At 37.9% G+C, this 19,468-nt stretch overlaps 2 protein-coding genes across 4 annotated transcripts in view; one reads left to right on the top strand and one right to left on the bottom strand.

Annotated features, from left to right (window-relative positions):
* Nucleotides 1-10,999, top strand: part of cdc40 (cell division cycle 40) — a 31,030-nt gene extending 20,031 nt beyond the window's left edge. The window contains exons 10-15 of the mRNA NM_001011457.1: nucleotides 1,469-1,570; nucleotides 2,520-2,635; nucleotides 4,113-4,246; nucleotides 5,571-5,647; nucleotides 9,018-9,162; nucleotides 9,795-10,999. Of these exons, the coding sequence (NP_001011457.1) occupies nucleotides 1,469-1,570; nucleotides 2,520-2,635; nucleotides 4,113-4,246; nucleotides 5,571-5,647; nucleotides 9,018-9,162; nucleotides 9,795-9,972 (752 nt within the window). The 3' untranslated portion in view covers nucleotides 9,973-10,999. The remainder of the gene's footprint in view (nucleotides 1-1,468; nucleotides 1,571-2,519; nucleotides 2,636-4,112; nucleotides 4,247-5,570; nucleotides 5,648-9,017; nucleotides 9,163-9,794) is intronic.
* Nucleotides 11,000-16,488: 5,489 nt separating this feature from the next.
* The window catches only part of mettl24 (methyltransferase like 24), a 31,878-nt gene continuing 28,898 nt past the window's right edge, over nucleotides 16,489-19,468 (bottom strand). For all 3 annotated transcript variants that reach the window (XM_031901534.1, NM_001127109.1, XM_031901533.1), the window contains one exon: nucleotides 16,489-18,197. In XM_031901534.1, coding sequence (XP_031757394.1) covers nucleotides 17,883-18,197 — 315 coding nt within the window. In that variant the 3' untranslated portion in view covers nucleotides 16,489-17,882. The remainder of the gene's footprint in view (nucleotides 18,198-19,468) is intronic.

Below are 19,468 nucleotides of genomic sequence, written 5' to 3'. Positions count from 1 at the left end.
TTTAAAGTATGTTCAAAGATAGAACTGCATAAAAGTAAGTCCAAGTCCAAGGACCGTGAGGTATGCCCATAAATTGACTTAGAGTTGCGGGGATTGTCTCTTAATGGCATGTGATTAGTGTGCAAGACTGTATGCCATGCCTTAAGCCTCCACAGCTAGAAAGTGGCACGTCCAGCTTCCACCTTGTACAGATTGTGGTGTCATATTTAATAGCTGACACATGTCGTGGCTTTATGTACAGTATGGGAAACAAAGTATCCGATATCATTATGCTACTGACTGATGTTATGCCTGTTAAGTTCTCTATTGTACACATGGCCCTTTTTAGGAATTGGCAGTGTTAGCTGCAAAAACCGTTACCAGATCTATCCATTTAGTATAATATGCCTGATTAGAGCTACTGTGTATATCTGGTCATCTGCTTCTAACACTTACTATAAAAATTCTGAGAGAGTGTGTTAATCTTTTGCACTCCATCTTGTTGCTCTTAGCTTAAATGGCGACTCATCCCTAGACATGCCATATTTTATTCCTCCCAAAAGGAAAAAATATTTTTTCTAATTAACAATCAATAGAATGATTTAAATGTTTCTATTAATAAAACGGTGAACATTAGTAGGAGGTCAGGTGATTAGCTTAGGTCAGTTGTTATCCCCCAAGCAGCTGCTTTAGGAATAGCAAACTGATCCTTGCTGTTATGCTTGCTGCCTCTTTGGTAAAGGTGATAGGTGATAAAAGGAAGCCTGATTTTCCCATTACTGGACATACCATTGTGACACATCAGCCTAGAAGAAATGCATAGTTATTTAATGTATCTGCCATAACACGCCAGCACTCATTGAAGGCCACTCCTCCAAACCTTTGTCTTATTCAAGGCTGCCCAGAGACACATAACCATAATGGCAGGGGTCTCTTTGTGACCACTAAAGTTGCATTGGGATCAGGCACCACAGAACTCAATATGTACCTGATAAAAGCTGCAGATATGCTGATGTGGCCTTCAGCTAATTGACCTGTGTAGCAGCCACCCCTGATGGATGTCTGCCAAAAAAATCATCCAGATAACTATCTGACAGAAAATTCCATCTGGCGAGGACTACATCAGCTATTGATGTGGGGTTAAACAATAAGATCATCTTTTTGCATAGTAAAAGGAAAGATAATTCTAAGGAAATGTTTATTAATTTATTTGCCATTAAAACAGTATCTTCGGTCTGTTTGTACTTTCTGCACTCCTGGTTCCAAATCCTGAAACAACATCAGTCATACCCTAATAATAGGATGGGATTAACAAATGCAGCTTTAGACTGCAATTACTTTTACAAATAACTTAAAAGCCGTTTAACTTTTTTAATGTATATTGGAAAGTTGCTGAATGTTGCTGTTATATGATCACTCTGTTAAGGACACCTTTAAATAGTATGATTGTTTGCCTTTAACTATAACTTGTTTTTTAATGGTTGCTCAGGGCACAGTAAAGCTGTGAGAGACATATCTTTCAACAATGCGGGGACCCAATTCTTAAGCGCTGCTTATGACCGGTATCTCAAGCTTTGGGACACAGAAACAGGTACATTAACTTTAAAACCATGAAACATGGGAGCATTTATACCACTGCGGTAGCGATAGCAACTAGCAAAATATTTTCTTTTATTGTTTTACCTGCTGCTGATGCTCCCCTAGAGCATATTTTCCTATTGTTGTTGAATAAATAATTCTAATTGTTACATTTTATTTTGATTATTTTAACTGTTCTAAAAGGAAACTTGTTTTAATCACTTGTAAATGTATCTGATGTTATATACAAACAGTATTTGCATTACTACATTTTATGGCAAAAGGGCATATATGGCAAAATCATAAAAAGCACAGTTATTGGCACTAAGGCCTTTTATACTCGTATGTCAGCTTTGATGTACTATATAAAATACTTTTCAGCAGCTGATGTGCATCTGCCATCTGACTAAAGGAGGCAACTTGGCTTGCAGAACAAAAGCATTGAGCTTATTTTGTATTCATGCTGATTCTTTATTAGTAATTGTACAAAGTGATTATGTAAACACTTTTACACACCCACACATTAGATGAATTCCTTTGACAATTCATTGCTCATTGTTGTCAAAAAACCCATGGTAAGCATTTATGCAGTAAAGTGGTTTGCTGGAACAAAAATACATTTTGTATAGGCTTAGGGCTCTGCTACTCTGGGTGGATTCCTGGCAACAAGAACCCAGCCCCAAGATTCCCCTTCGCTCCAAAAATCTTATGATTTTGAGTCACTTGACTTGAGCCACTACATCTGGAACTCTGTTCCATGTGGCTGCACCTGGGCCAACACAATGGCTCCGGGTGCAGGCACATCAGAATGATCTTTGGATCATAGGGGTGGTTTTTTTGGCATGCATTTATCCGCAGGCCAAGAATGTGCTGCATGTGGCAAAGCCCTTAAACCATTTTACAGAATTTTGTACATTTTGAATTATTATTGATTACTGAATTTCATCTCCTGTGTTTTTTAGGACAATGTATTTCTAGGTTTACAAATAGAAAAGTACCATACTGTGTAAAATTCAATCCTGATGAAGATAAACAGAGTCTGTTTGTAGCTGGAATGTCTGATAAGAAGATTGTTCAGGTAAAACTTGTTTTGTTCTAAGTGTGCATAATCTTAATCACACACACACATATCTAAAACATGGGCTAGCCAGTCATTTCAGTATAGCTAATGATAATCTGTTCCATATCAGACAGATGCTGATGGGACTGCTGGGTTATTATTGACCCACATAGACACATTTGGTTGTAATTGCCCAGGTTGTCCGATAGTATTCCCCTGTGTGTATGACCATCTTTTAGGTGTTTTTGCTACATATAGCTTTATATGTTGTCACTTATCATGAGCAACAAACACAGACAATACTGCTTGTTTGTCTGTTAGTTATTTAGAGTGTTCTTTATGTTGTTAAAATGTAAACAGCTTGTTCTGATTTTAAATAGACTTCTGGTCCTGATTATGTTACATTTTTAGATCTTGGGCAGCAATAGAAATGTAAGCTTTGTTGCAGCACAAAATCATTATGCAGATGTGTGTGTTCACTAAAAGATCTGATATGGCTGCGTCATATTAATTCACAGCTGTACAGATATGTTATCGAGTTATTGCAGCACATTTGCACACTTTCCCCAAAGCTAGATGAGTTACTTGATTAGTGAGAAACTCTCCCTCCCTCACCTGCATTCCAATTCCTGAAAAATTCCTAAAAGTAGCAATTTTAACAATGTCTCATGGAATAAGTTTTGTGGCCCTTCTCCACCAGCCAAATTTTTTAGTGTAAAAACACTGCCAGATCAGAGAAATGCTAAATGCAGCAATTCCTCAAAAGATTAATATTTAATTTGATATGATTTTTAAAAAGTATTTATCTGCCCCTCTCCAACCTAAAATTTAAACTACTGTTTTGTTGCAAATGTTGGTGCTTAAGTTGCAAGCTTTTTTATTACTTTGTATTAATCATTCTATTCAGGACCTCTTGCTTCTCTTCTGATCATGGTTGCTAGTATGAATGGTTCTAGCAACAGATAACTTTAAATTTCAAACTTTAAAGCTACAAAAAAATCTTTGTTAAAAAAGAAAGATTGAAAAAAGAAAAAAAGCTAATTGCTTTTTAGATTATTAGTCTAGATCATTCTGAAAGTTCAGTTTGCCTACAAGGTTGCTTTTTTTAAAGGAGGCCCAAATCTCATAATTTAACAGACCCAAAGATTATGGGATTTGTATATTATGGAAGTATTAGATGGTATTTGATTTGTTTTTACTTTTATGTAAAATTGTGGCTTCTGTAAATTCTACATCATAAGCATTGTCTCAATTTTCTCTTTCTGTTTGGTAGCTTTGACCAAAGCATTCAGTTAGACAGTACTGAGTCATGTGATATCACTAGGATTTTTACAGCTTAATCAAGGTGTGGGTATTATATATAATCCCTGCAAGTGTTCCTAGATAGTTTAGTTAGAAAAAACTGTCCAGCTTCTTGGATAAATGTGCCCCAGAACATGGTTAGTGTCATATATTTTGTTTTTTTTATTAAAAAAGTCTCTCTTCAACATTCCAGTGGGATATTCGAAGTGGAGAGATAGTCCAAGAGTATGACAGGCATCTGGGGGCTGTCAACACCATCACATTTGTGGATGAGAATAGGCGTTTTGTGAGCACCTCAGATGACAAAAGCTTGAGGGTGTGGGAGTGGTGAGTTCTGTATTTTTTTTTTATTCTAATCATTTGCACAAATGGTATAAGATATTTTTTTTAAAAAATCAGTAGTTTTAAGTGAATCTATTGGCACAGCTTTTTCTTTTTTTTTTTTTTTTTTTTTTTTTTTTTCTAGAATTCCAGTTTTATATATTTTGCCTTGATACTGTTTGTATTTTTCTCTAGCATATGTTCTTTTCCAGCAGATGGTATAAGCATTTCTTATTCCTAAAGATGTATGTGCTTTGATTATGCATGCTTCAGCTGGGGTTAAACAGTCAAACATTAACAGCCGGCATTTTCAAGAACTGTTTTTCTTTTGCATTCTTGCATGTTAAAATGTTTACAGAAACTTGAAAATGGCCCTGAATTTGTTGTGGGGGGAGGTAGGGAAACATGCTGTCTTTAAAGCACAGCAACTAATAGGGTTCATCAGGTGTAATCCTCTACTGAAAGCAAAACATTTTTATTTTTTACATATCAAGCAAGATATTCTAGTTATTTCAGTGTCCTGAATTGCAGCTCTCTTACTGGTGCCCTTCAGACTAATGCCCCTTCCCCCACCCCCTCAACAGCTAATGCGAACAGAATCTTATTTGTTCTGTCTGGCCTAAGAACAATGGACAGGTAACAAGATATCTACTCTCCCTGACACCTCTCCTGAATGTTTTAGTTGCCTAAATCAATAGGAACTTCATGTTTCTATACTGCTACCACTACATTTTTCAGCTGAGAAATGGCCAAAACTAGGACCCATTGGGAGATTATTTGGCCACAGTAAATCTCTGCTGCCATGGGCAACTAATCTCCCCGAAATATCTTCCCACTAGCAATTAAGTGAATCACCGGTGGATAGTTAGAAGCAGCACTTTGTTTTCCAAAGCTGCCCTGAAGTTTTCTGCAGGAGGAAAACAAAGCAACATGTATGCCTCCCACAGGCAATTCACTTTATTGCAGGTGGGAAGACATTTTGGGGAGATTAGTCACCTGCTGTAGCCAAGATTTAACCTCTGGCAACACAAACACAAATAATTCACTCATTTAATATTGTATTTTTTATATAATATATTCACCAACCGAGTCGCACTCCGTATATGTAAAACGTAGTTTTTTTTAAAGCATCGTTAAAAATATAGACAAAAAGAGTTCAAAGCAATGTGAAAATAGTTACTTATCCATGCAGTTTGCCACATTCACGTGACGTTTCAGGGACATCCCCCCCCCCCCTTTTCTCAAGAGTAATGTCGTGGCTAGCTCACATACTCTGATCTGCATACATATTGATTCTTTGTATAATAGGGCCAATGCATTTTTTTTTAAGGGACATTCCTGTGGATTTTAAGTACATAGCAGAGCCAAGCATGCACTCTATGCCTGCTGTCACCTTGTCACCAAATGGTAAGTCGGCACAAGCCACTTTGCTTTACCTCAAGTCTTTCACCTGTCCTAATCTGCATGGTTACTTTGCACTGCAAGGACAGACAGATGTCCTAAATGAACATATATTTTTCAGTTTCAACATTTGCTATATTGTCTTTGTATGATTTGCAATTAAATATATGGTGTAACTGATTTGCAAATCGGCCCATTCCCTTTTTAAATATGATTTATGCGGTGTCCCAACTTTTTTTCTTTTTGGAAACGGGGTTGTAGTCGTCATGCTTAGACAAAACCTGTATATTAAATCAGATGTTGCACATTTCTACTTTCAGAGCCCAGTGTGCAGAGCTCACTACAACTCATCTGGCAGGCATGTACAGGAGCATGTCTACACCTTTTAATTTAAGCATGTCCTTACATTTGTAATTGCTGCAGATGACAGTGATCATATTGGGATATGTTAACAGGGCAGTCATTAATGGCATGTTCTCTGCAGCACGTGGGCTCATAGAAGCAGCCTTGTCTTCAAAATTCGAAATCAATGTCTACACCTGCATATAATTAAAGATAAAAATCCTCAATGATCAAATCCACCCACCTCCACCAGTTGTCATCACTTTTATTTGCTTGAGGTGTGTTGTGTTTCTACCTGCATATCTGCAGATTCAGAAACATTAGTGTAGTCTACAAATTATAAGATCATAATTGTAATGTGTATGGCCACCATTAGACCCATTACCCAACCTAACCCACTACAGCAGCCCTTTCAGTAACATGGAAGCAGCCTCATAAAAACAAAGTTACATATGAGAGTGCCTAAAGCATCAGTGGAGCCTATTTGGACACTAAATGTGCCATCTGACCTACACTGTACCTGCAATTTCATTTAAGCAAACACACAATTTTCTGCATATAATATAAGGATCACTACTACCACATGTGAAAGGTTAGCTATAGTAAAGAAAAAATTACCTAAAACATTCCATGACCCTTAATATACACCTTGGTTCATCATAGCTACTTGTGATTCTGGGAATATTCCAAGGGAAATTACGCTGTTCACTGTCTTTTCTCCAGCACCAGAGGTTTAGTTTTTTCTGATCTATGATGAAGCTAAAAATAGCCTACTCAGTATTCAGCTGCAGCCTACAGATGCTACATCATTGTATGCACTATTAGATTTAGAAATATGCTAAAGTAACCTTATGAAAATATTTCTTTACATATATGCATTCTAAGGTCATTGTGGGTATAGGTATGAGGCAGCATACACCTATATCATGTATACGCCTAATAAGGAGGGGTGCATTAATGAAATGGTAAATCTTCAAATGGAGAATGACTGACTTACTTTTATACTCCATCTTTTTATCCATTGCCTTTAATGCAGCAGGAAAGGTAATTTTTTAGTCCTCGCCTTTGCAAGGGAAATACTGAGCACCCTTTGTACTCTATCAAGTATCATAAATCGGGTTACTTTCACATAGTGGGCACTGACTGCTAGGAAAGAGTACAAGACAAACATGCTCTGTGCATGGTTTAATATCATGAATTAAAAAAAAAAATAATTATCATCTGCCGAGTTAAAGGAAAACTATACCCCCAAACAATGTAGGTCTCTCTAAAAATAATATTGCATAAACAAGTTCATATGTAAAAACAACTTTATCTAAATATATATACTTTTTTAGTAGTATGTGCTGTTGGGTAATCCAAAATAGAAAATGGCCATTTTAAGAATTAAGGGACACCCCTTGCGATCATAGGATTCACAGAGCACACAAACAAGCCAAGGCACACATACATGCTAGGTCACATCAGCCAATTAATGGGCAGAGTTCTGCTTTTTGCTCCCACACTACTTCCTGTTACAGTTAGGGCTGCATTATTTCCTGTCAGGTGATCTCTGAGGGAGCACACAGCCCATCACTAAATGGTGGCTCAACGGAAAGGATGTAAAAGGGCAATATTTATTGATATATATATTCCAGTTTGGTGACATTCTTTAATAGGTCACAAAATAATTACATATACAGTATATATATATATATATATATATATATATATATATATATATATATATATATATATATATATATATATATATATATATATTATTTATTCTTGGGGTATAGTTTTCCTTTAAGGTATGCGGCCAACACTAAACCAGTAGTATATATGCAGCTCAGGCTATGATGGTCTGCATTTACTGTGGTTTATACTCCTTGCAGCTTTTGTTTAACACTGCCTTTAACTTGGTTTTGCCACCTGGCTTATGGCTACAGTTAGTAACCAGCAGCTTTTCTCTGTTTATCCATATTCTGTTTCTTAGCTGTAAATAAAAATTAAGGGGGTAAAAAACTAATTTAAAAAAAAAACTGCATAATGAAAGCACACTAAAAGGGGAAGTTAACCTTAAAATTAGTTATTGTATAATATAGACAGCACTATTGTAAGACTATTTGCAGTTATCCTTTATTTCTTTTACTGATTAGGGATATTGAAATAAAGGTATAGGACCTATTATCTAGAATGCTCGGGACCTGGCATTTTCTGGATAGTAATTTGGACCCTGATATTTTCAGTGTACTACAAAATCGTTTAAACATTAAATGAACCCAATTGGATTGGTTTACCTCTATTAAGGAGTAATTATATCTTAGCAAGCATCGAATACAAGGTATTGTTTATTATTGCGGAGAAAAGGGAAATCCTTCTTAAAATGTAGAATTATTTGCTTATAATGAACTGTCATGGAGATGGTCTTACTGTAATCCAGAGAGATTTTTGGATAACTGGTTTCTAAATAAGGGATCCCATAACTATTTTTACATTTTTTTTTTTCTTCAACTCACTGGCTTGGAATTTCAACTGCCATGTGGTTGCTAGGGCTTTCGTATGCAAAACAGAGACCTGTGCCGCACACCCTTTGGCTCTCCAAAATTCAAACGCCGGTGCACACTGCTGGAGGGATCAGCACCCTCCCAAAAACCTAAGTAGCGACAAAAAGCAAATGGCACTCAGAGCTGCAAAAAAAGGGGGCAAGCCCCTTTAAAAACCTTTATTGCGGAGGTGCAACATTTCGGGGCTAAGTGACCCCTTTTTCAAGCATGCTTGATAAAGGGGTCACTTTGCCCCGAAACGTTGCACCTCCGCAATAAAGGTTTTTAACATGCTGATTTCTGCAGCATGTTTCTGCTTCTATCTTAGAAATATATAGGGAGAGAGATATAACGTTTTGGATATTGGAAAAATGCTTATAATTACATTCTATTTCTTTTGCCGTGTGTTATGTTTGGGTTTACAGACCCTGTAATTTGCAAGCAAAGACACTAAATCAAACTCTCTAACTCTTACTAAGGATTGATCTCCTTTCATAAATTCACAGGTAAATGGCTAGCCTGTCAGTCCATGGACAATCAGATTTTAATATTTGGTGCTCAAAACAGATTCAGACTGAATAAAAAGAAAATCTTCAAGGGCCATATGGTGGCAGGGTATGCCTGTCAAGTTGACTTTTCTCCAGATATGAGGTAAGTAAACTGTATCAAGAAGAGGCTAAAAGTGCAGGGAACCTCACCCTTTAAACTACATAAAACCTGGAGCAGAGGGTGCAGGACTTTTACTGGTCACCAATCAGACAAATTTAATGGGTGCTGCAGTAAGTTTGTTATGCCCAGATTCACTGTTCTGCTGGAGAAATATATTCTGAGACACTTCAGAGAGCAGGTGGCACTGCATCACTCACTTCCTGCTCAAAATGCCTACTAGTCTATTTTTGCACATTGGTTCTACATGACCATTTTATAGTTACAATTTTTCCTGCCTGACATCAAAGACAGAGACAATTATAGCAACTTTATATGTCTTTTGAGAGAATACTATATCCCAAAGTAACCAAACTGAACTCCTTTAGCTGATTATGACCAATTGCCAACACAGGAAATATGTTGGGTGCTGGTTGTAACTGACTGTAATAGCTTGTGTACTTAAATAAATAACATACCCCCTTCTGAAATTTACAAAGGATATTGGAAGCCAATAAGAAAAACTGTGACATGTATAACTACAATTTTATTCTTGTGCTTTTACATGCGCACACACTCTTAATAATTGTGTTACTTTAATGCATTAACAGAAGTTGATTTTTCTTCTCCATATACAGCTATGTAGTGTCGGGAGATGCAGATGGAAAGTTGAACATTTGGGACTGGAAGACAACTAAACTGTACAGCAGACTGAAAGCACATGATAAAGTTTGCATAAGTGCTGTTTGGCACCCTCATGAAACTTCCAAAGTAATCACATGTGGATGGGATGGTCTTATCAAGTTATGGGACTAAGCAGAGTGAAACATCTGTGCCTATATGGTTCCGTGAGGCTATAAATAATGGTTGGTTACCTTTGGACAAAAGTATAAGTAGCACCGGAGAAGCACACCAATATCTGGATCACTTAACAGTGCCAACTAAGTGTAAATGTGATAAGGCTGCCAATAATGCAGCTGTGAAAGAAAGATATTTTGTATATGTTGTTGCAGATGCATGCTGATTGGGTTCTATTTTTCTACTCTTCAGGTGTATTTTTGTGCTTAACAGAATGGATTAAAGAGTAGCTCAAATGTGACTATCCAGTTGCTGGACTTCAAGTCTAAACAGTCATGTTGGTTCCTGGTTTCTGTAGTTCTCCAACAGATAAGGTGCCACAGGTTAAAGAACATTCTTTATTTTAAAACAAAATGTTTCACCTAATGTATTTTCTGATCTGATTTGCCCTGCTGGCAGCAGTAGCTTAAGGGGGCAGCAGTATAAACTTGTACATACCCTTTTCAACATGAGAAAAATAAATAGATTCCTATTTTTTTAGTCCACATTATTCCTTGAAAGCATTATTTTGACCTATGTTGTCATTCAAAATCAGCTTTAAATAGTTCACTTTAAATACAGATAACAGGCTTTGCGTGATTCATCCCATTTTGTGTTTTGGCTTACAAAGTTATTAAGGAGTTGATTTTGAAGAGGGTTTATTGGCACTGGTAATCTGATTATCATCGTTACTTGCAAGAACCAGAAACTTTGAAAAAGAAAGTATCATCTGTTTGTCCTACTTGGCTCAACAACTAACAAAAATCAATGTTTTCTTAATTTAAACAATAGACAAAAATGAAGTTCAACATAAACACTATTTATTGAACTCTTGTTAAAAAAAGGGTTATACTGCCCCTTTAATTACTTGGTTACATTTAGAACCATGACATGTATGTATTCCATGAGATTTATAGCAGCCAATTGTTAAGCATCAGTTATTTATGTTCCATGTACATAGATCTTGTTTTTATAAGCCATAATAAAGTTTTAATGACTTTTGTTACACTTCTTGTAATAATATAGAGCAGATATAATATGTTCTTCATTAAGAACATTGCTTACAAACTTGCCACAAGGGACTCATGACTCCTTTTTGTTGCTTTTATACTACAAGTGTGTGATACAAATGTTTTTCTTTTTTTACAAGCCACACACTCTACAGAAATTTGCATTATGGGTGTTTGCAAATATATGTGGTTCATTGTATATATTAAAACAAAATAATTGTTGCACAAACTAGTAAAAGTTGTGTTTGCTTCAGAGTTTCTTGAATTGTTGATAAGCTACTATGTAGCCATGGGGCAGCCATTCAAACTTAAATTGGGTTATAGGGCCCACATCTGTAGAGCAGATAAGTCAGCTGAGTACAATACCATGACTCTATTACTAAGGTGGTGACAAAACATTATCCGTGGTTCTTTACACCTATAGAATAAATACTTTTCTTGTATTTAAAAAATACATATATGTTTAAAAATTATGTAACTGTCAAGCATCTGCTCAGCATGTATTTTAATGATCCTTTAATTTTATAGCTCAGGCATAGGTATAAAGAAGAAACAATATAGAGAAAAATATATACATATAAAAATAAATATATACTAATCTAGAATGCTTGGGGCATGGGGTTTTCTGGATAAAATGGTCCCTTTCATAATATGTAGCATTATTCATTATGGCACCAAAAATATTACAAAAAGTGTTTGTTTAAACATGTTTTAATTAGTTAACTACCACATCCTGTGTTATTACAGAGAAAAGACAAATCAAAAGTGTCTAGAATCAGACAGTGAGATCACATTCCCATATTTCAGAGCTTGCTGGTTAACAGGTTTCCAATAATAGATCCCACACCTGTGTGAACACATATACAGACACGCACACATACATTACACCCTGTGTTCAAAATGTATGTATTTAAAATGCATCATCCTGTTACCTAGGGCAGAGTATTCAGAGGACTTATCCATTGTTCTTCCAGGTTCCCCAATGCTCAGTTGGCCGCTAGTCACACCAATATGCCACCATTGCTATTAGGAAATGATCTGACCATAAGAATGGAAACGTGCTTTCATTATAATGTGATATCTTTTAGGAGGGTTTTGGGACCTGCACATAAGCATGTTTCATAAGGGGTATTCTGAACGATTTTGGGGAATGTTTGACTATAATGCCTCTCCTTTCCATGTGGAATACAAGGCCATGTTAGTAATGGGTAGTTTAGCAGCATTTCTTTAGCATGTTGCTTATTTAAATAGAATAGAATATCTTTATTGTCATTGTTACGAGAACAACGAGATTTACAGAAGCAAAAAAAGGACAACTCAAAGCGAAAAGCATTTAGCAACAATACCGGCAATACATCAGTCTTTCATATTTAGGGCCATAATTGCTTTTGAATAGAAGCTATTTCTCATCCTATTTGTTCTTGCTTTCAAGACTCTATATCTCTTCCCCGATGGCAAAAGCTGGAAGAGACAGTGGCCAGGATGGGTTGGATCATGTATAATGTCCATAGCTTTTTTCCGGCAGCGAGAGATGTAAATGTGTTCCAGGGTGGGGAGCGAACAATCAATTATTTCCTCTGCCGACCTAACAACCCTATTTAGTGCTTTTGCATCTTTAGAAGTGCAGCCACCAAACCACACACATAATCCATATGTAAGTATGCTTTCAATGGAACAATGATAGAATGCAAGAAGCAGATTTTTAGGAAGATGGTTTTTCCTTAAAATCCTCAGAAAGTACAGCCTCTGCTGCGCTTTCTTTAACAGCCCCTTGATGTTTGCACTCCAAGTCAGATCGTCCTCCAACTCCATTCCTAGGAATTTAAACACCGAAACCCTCTCCACATTCGTTCCATCAATAATGAGTGGCTCAATGTCGGTCTTATTTCTCCTAAAATCGACAACCAGTTCCTTTGTTTTCGCAGTATTTAGGAGCAAGTTGTTAGTTCTGCACCACTCCGATAGCCGCTCAACCTCATCCCTGTAGTCCATCTCACTCTCTTTTCCCGAGATCAGTCCGATCACCGTAGTATCATCTGCGAACTTAATGATTTTATTTCCAGAGTAAGAAGGAACACAATCATATGTGTACAGAGTATACAGTAGTGGACTCAAAACACAACCCTGAGGTGACCCAGTATTTAAAGTAAGAGCAGTCGAGATATGTGAACCCAGTCTAACCCTCTGAGAGCGACCAGACAGAAAGTCCAAAATCCAACTACAGGTGAAAGATGGAAGTCCCAGAACTGCCAATTTAGCCACTAATCGTAGTGGAAGTATGGTATTAAACGCCGAACTAAAATCCACAAAAAGCAGTCTTGCATAACCACCCCGTTGCTCCAAATGGGTCAAGGCAACATGAAGGGCTGTAGCCACAGCATCTTCAGTAGATCTTTTTTCCTTATAAGCAAATTGGAAAGGATCCAAGTCGGCTGGTAGACACGCAATGATGTGATTCCGCAAAACATTTCATGATGACTGAAGTGAGTGCCACTGGACGAAAGTCATTCAGACTCTTAGTAGCAGATTTTTTTGGCAACGGAACAATGATAGAAGACTTAAGACAAGATGGAATAGAGGCCTGAGAAAGGGACAGATTAAAAATCTTAGTAAGGACTTCAGCCAGTTGATCTGCACAGTCCTTCAACACCCGCCCTGCCACGCCGTCAGGTCCTGCAGCCTTCCTTGGGTTCACCTTCCTCAGTACCCGCCTCACATCTGTCTCCCCACCTGAAACACATCCTCCTCTTGACTAGTTGACTGCCATAGTCCCGTTGTTGGTGTCACCTCAAACCGAGCAAAAAATCTGTTCAGCTCTTCTGCTAGAGCAGCATCCCCCTCACTGGTTGTAGTGATGCTTGATTTATAACTAGTGAGATGTTGAATGCCCCTCCACACTTGCCTGGTATTATTACTCCTCAAATGCTCCTCTATCTTCTTTCTGTAGGCTTAAATCAAACAGATCTTTGAAAAATTTTAACTCAAGAGGGTAGCATAAATATTTACCAATGTAAAAAGATACCTTAACTGCACCCACTATAACTATGTGTTTTTGTCCTTAACTTTATGGGCTGGGTAGCCCATTCATGATTTAAACCAGTGCTGCCCAGCTTCTGTGGTACTGACACCAGAATATTTCTGTCCTATGTGGTGGAGGGTCGATAATAGCAGACAGAAGATTTACTAGACCCAAGGATGTGAAGTAGTAGTGGAAGTACTCATTATGCCATTCGCACTTTAAGTCCAGGCAACCATACATGTAAGGGCAAGCCATATCTTTACATGTTCGTCCATCCCACTGCGTGCTTCTGCCAGCAGAGTGTGTAAAACTCCATACCTAGTGGTAGCACAGCAAAAACCCTCCCTAGGTTCAACTCCCACAGGCAGCATAGGGCAGGCCTCAGTCCATCTGAAATGAGTTTGGGCCCAGAAAATGCTGATTTTTTTTTTGTTCATGTTTATTAGAATCCAGGATTCTGCCAAGATTCGGCCTTTTTCGTCAGGATTTGGATTCAGCTGAATCCTTGCCTCTGGCCAAACCGAATCGGAATCCTAAAAATCATGTGACTTTTTTGTCATGTAAACACGAAAGTTAAGAATGTTTCCCATATTTAACCCTTCCAAAATCTAATTAGCATATGCTAATTAAGATTCGGAATCAGTGCGGTATTCGGCCAAATCCTTTACGAAGGGTTCAGGGGTTCGGACGAATCCAAAAAAGTGGATTCGGTGCATCCCTAATGTTTGTACATGGTTTCTTTTTTGCATGGTAGAGTTTTAACTTGTTTTTGTAAATGCAGTGATAAACTGTGATTTTCAGAATTATCTTTCAACCCATACAGTCATTTCTGGTTCATTGGACATGATTCTTTAGTGAAAATCACTGCATTAAAGCAGTGCCACCTGAGGGCCTGAAGATCACTTCCATCCAATTCTGGCTTTTGGTCGTGTCCCTTGTCTACAGAGATTTCTCTGAATCTTTGAATATTAATTTCTACTGTATATGATCCCCAAATTCTTTGCAATTTTACATTGAGGAATGTTATTCTTACATTGTTGGAATATTTGCCTGCACATTGAGTGCTGTGCCCCTCTCAGTCTTTACTTCTGAGTGACCCCGTCTCTCGTTTGCTCTTTGTAACACAACTTTTCCAGTCTTTTGGTGCCTGTTCCAACTTTTTTGGAACATGTTGCTGGCATCAAATTAAAATTAGTATATATTTTTCACAAAACAATAACATTTCTCAGTTTCAACTTTTAATATTTTGTCTTTGTACTATTTCCAAATAAATATAGGGGTTAAATGACTTGCAAATCATCTTATTCTCTTTTTATTTTCCCAACCTTCGTCTACTTTTGTTTAGTGACATTTTGTACTGAACTAGTTATAAATATGGATATCGCTTAGAACATTCTGTTTTTAGTCTATGTATAGCTATGTATCTGCCTTTCATTAGCCTTACACTTGGCTGTGCAGCTGAAGTTTATTCAGATCATTAAGAGACAGCAAGGCACTTCATTGCCCACATACAAAATATGGTCACAAAGCAATTCTTTAGGGAGACCTGTGCATCTCCTCTGATCAATGGCAGGTGCAAAGGGACTGTCTTCACCTCAATATTAAAGGAAAAGTAACACTAATATAGGAAGGAGTCAGGCTAGGCTTGATCAATAGATCGGATGCTTCCCCTGATACTTCCCCTGCATCGCCGTATCACCTTTTTTCAAATGACTGGAAGCCAAGTTTTAACAGGTATTTTCCAATAAAGCATTCAAAATAATAAATGGTTTGCAGGATAGGGCAATTATTGGGGTAGGGTAGAATAGATTTTTTACTTAAAAATTTTTTGTGTTACTTTTCCTTTAAGCACAATGGGTGCACTGAAAGTAGGTACTAGAAAATATAGAAGCAATCGCTTTATGTATGGCATTTGTATCTGTTTTGCACTGTAAATAAAGCCTAGTCTATCATTTCTGTCTCTCTACATACAACACGGTTCATTGGAGGACGGGGATCCTATACAGAATACTTTTAACAAGTGGCAGATCCAAATATTGGCACCTTGGGTTTTGCAGATAACCACATTATCTGCATCTGTTTAGCTATGCAATAACCATCCCAGGCAGCAGTGCTTCATTTCTGCTGTTTGGCACTGTAGCCTGCAAGTAGAGTATCTATCCTTATGTCTTCTATAGACAATTCTTTAGTGCATAGAAAGTTAAACCTGTGGTTTCTTTGGTTCAAATGGAAGTTGAATAATCAATTATTTAGTTTTGTCTAATGTAAGCTGCTGCGGGATACATATGCAGCCAACCCAATCTGCTCACTTCAATACATAGCGCGCTGAGCACAGACAGAAGAAGCAAAGTGGCTCAGTCTTCTTGATTTTCTTAGCATTTACATATAAAAAGTGGCACATTTACATCAGTCCCTAGCTGTCTGTGGCACTATGGGCCCACCAAGCATTAACAAGTCACAACATTATATATTAAAACCAGCAACATTCTTTATTGTTCATTTAGACATCCAAAAAATCATCTTTTGACATTCCAAAGTCAGTGGGTATAAATAAATATCAAACAACCCATTTAAAGCTCTCATATCAACACAATCCAGTTGTGTTCTTAGTATAAATATGGTCCCTGTAAATCATTGAGATTTTTTGCCATAATATTTATTATAACCAAGTCACCTTAACTGACTGCTGCACTTTATTAAACCAATAAAATTACAAAATGTATGGGACACAGATGAAAGTTATGGTGTACTTCTGCAAGCTTCTTTGCTTACCAGCTCTAAAGCACCCTACTGCATTCATTTCTATTCAGTTCTGCAGTGCATGTTATAATTATAAACCAACCCTGCAGCGTGTAGATGTGTTTTGTTTTAAATGTACAGTATCTGTATATATTTGACATAGAAAATCTACATGCTGCATGGCTAACTATTAAAGGACCAGTAAGACAAACAATAGAAATTATTGGTTCGGCATTTCTTTTCTGTATATGAACAAATGTTTTCCTTGCAGCATGTCTGCAGCCAGCTCTGTTCAGTTTTCTTCTGTTGAAGCCCTAGATAACAAACATTCATAACCTTCCTCCAAAAACCTTGTAAAATAAACTACCGTTATTTTGAATTAAAACATGTTTTTGAAAAAATGCAAACATTTTCTAAAGTGCAATCTAAGTGACCAGTATATGTAAGTGCATTCAGGGCATTTTTATTTCTTGGTGTCAACTGGCTGTTAATATAGAAACACTTATTTGAGGGCAAAAGCACATAGGGTTGTTTTGTAGGGGGCTGCTCTATGTTTTTATTCTTGCTAAGAAACTCTGTGTCAAAATACTCAAGATTCCCTCCCATGCCCCCTAAAAGGATGCCATCAAAGTATGACTATTTTTAACTACTTCAAACCACTTACCACTCAGTCCAAGACGTATTTCCCTGGTCTAACAAGCTGACAGCAAAGCAGCAATACCAAGGTGGTTTTAGCAGATACAAGCCTTATGTTGAGGGCAAGTATTAAAAACTTAAAAGTAGTCATTTTGTTTCCTGACCTGTAGGTAAAGGGCTAAATACACAGGAGATTTTAATTAGATTTTGTGGGTCAGATAAAATCTTGTTACGCAACAGCACAAGATTTTTGCCCCTCCACCAGCAATAAAGTGAGTTGACAGTGCGAATGCATACGTGACACTTTGTTTTCTTAAGTCACCCAGAGTTTCCTTTGCAGAAAACATAGAAATGTTACTGTTAAGGTTCTGTAACTTTGTTGTTTATACAAATGAATGTAAAGACTGTTACTCCATACTCATTTCTGGCAACAAAACCTTACAGTGACTCTGCTCTGAATGTTCAAATGAATACATGTATCCACGTTATGTCCATCTAGTATTTACCCAGCTTAGTATGTAGCAGCTGCTTGCATTATAGATTTCCTTTTTAAGGAACCTTTGTGGCTTTGATAAGTCCTTGTAAGTGTAGAAAAGTTTGAAGTCTTTGCGCTCAAGTTCTTTAAAAAGGCTATACCAGTATCTGACAACGCTGCTGTCATTTCCACTGACTTCGAAGCCCGGCCAGTGAAGGTGGATCTCAAAGATCAGTTGTCCTATCTGTTCAACAACACCTTCTAGAATGAGGTTTTCCAGAATCTTCCACTCAGCACTTTCCATGTCTGCTTTAAGAACATCTATCTGAAAATGCAACAGAATCAAATTATTCAACATGAAAGTACCCAAAGCTCATATAAATGCATTCTTCTCTCTAATTGGAAAAAAAGGCAATCAATTTAAATTCTAGGCAGGCTGAGTTGCTCTAGGTCACCTCAGCTAAATGGAAGGGGAGGGATCAGTGCTTTCTAGGACAAATTTAACTGGGGCTTTAGGGTGAAGACACATAAAGCTACTAGTAGCAGCTACTTGTCATGGCTACTACCACTAGCACCAGAAAATACCATGCAATAGACAATACTGAGAACTGCCTCTGCTAAACACACGTAGAGACAATTATCAGTAAATGATCAGCATTGTCTATTTTAGTAGCTGTGACAAGTATCTGCCACTAGTAGCTTCATGTGTCTTCACTCTAAAGGTGGCCACACACGTGGCGATCTGACGATGTTTCGTGCGACCATCGTCGCACGAAACATCGTCAGATCCGCCACACACTGTTCAGGGCTGAAACAGCAGATAAGGAGGTAGAAACAATAGGATTTCTACCTCCTTCTGCCGATTCAGCCCTGACGGCAGATTTTGGTCAGGCGCCTTCTATGGCGCCCGATCAAAATTTTCTAACCTGGCCGATCGGCGAGTCGACCGATATCAGCAGCTTCCTGCGATATCGGTCGACTCGCCGACATGCCATACACGCACAGAATATCGTACGAAACGAGGTTTCGTACGATATTATCGGTGCGTGTATGGCCAGCTTTAGGGCTCTGGCACACGGGGAGATTAGTCGCCCGCGACAAAACTCCCTGTTCGCGGGCGACTAATCTCCCCGAGATGTAAGTCACTGGTGGGATGGCACACGCGGCGGCGCGATTTCGCGCAAATCGCCAAAAAAGCCTTGCGAGGCAACTTCGGTGAAATAGCGCCGCCGCGTGTGCCATCCCACCGGCGACCTACATTTTCGCCGGTGGGATGGCAGGGGGAAGGCAACTCGGGGAGATTAGTCGCCCGCGAACAGGGAGTTTTGTCGCGGGCGACTAATCTCCCCGTGTGCCAGAGCCCTTAATATGATATTGGTGCTCCCTTTGTTGATTCAACAGCCTCTGCACTTCTAGGAATGATTTCCAGTATATGGAATATCCTAGGCTTTACTATCAAAAGTTAAAGTTATAATGAGACAGTACTATAGTTATGTGGAATGTTAAAGTATTTCTAGACATGTTCTCTTTACCGAAAAACTTCAGCATGCATGTTGTTAAGATCTGGAGTAAATCTAGGGTGATTTGTGTGTGTTG

Source organism: Xenopus tropicalis, chromosome 5, assembly GCF_000004195.4.
Source record: "Xenopus tropicalis strain Nigerian chromosome 5, UCB_Xtro_10.0, whole genome shotgun sequence".
NCBI classification, from domain to species: domain Eukaryota; kingdom Metazoa; phylum Chordata; class Amphibia; order Anura; family Pipidae; genus Xenopus; species Xenopus tropicalis.
Note: the sequence above shows the minus strand (reverse complement) of the source record. Positions and strands in the feature narration are given on the sequence as shown.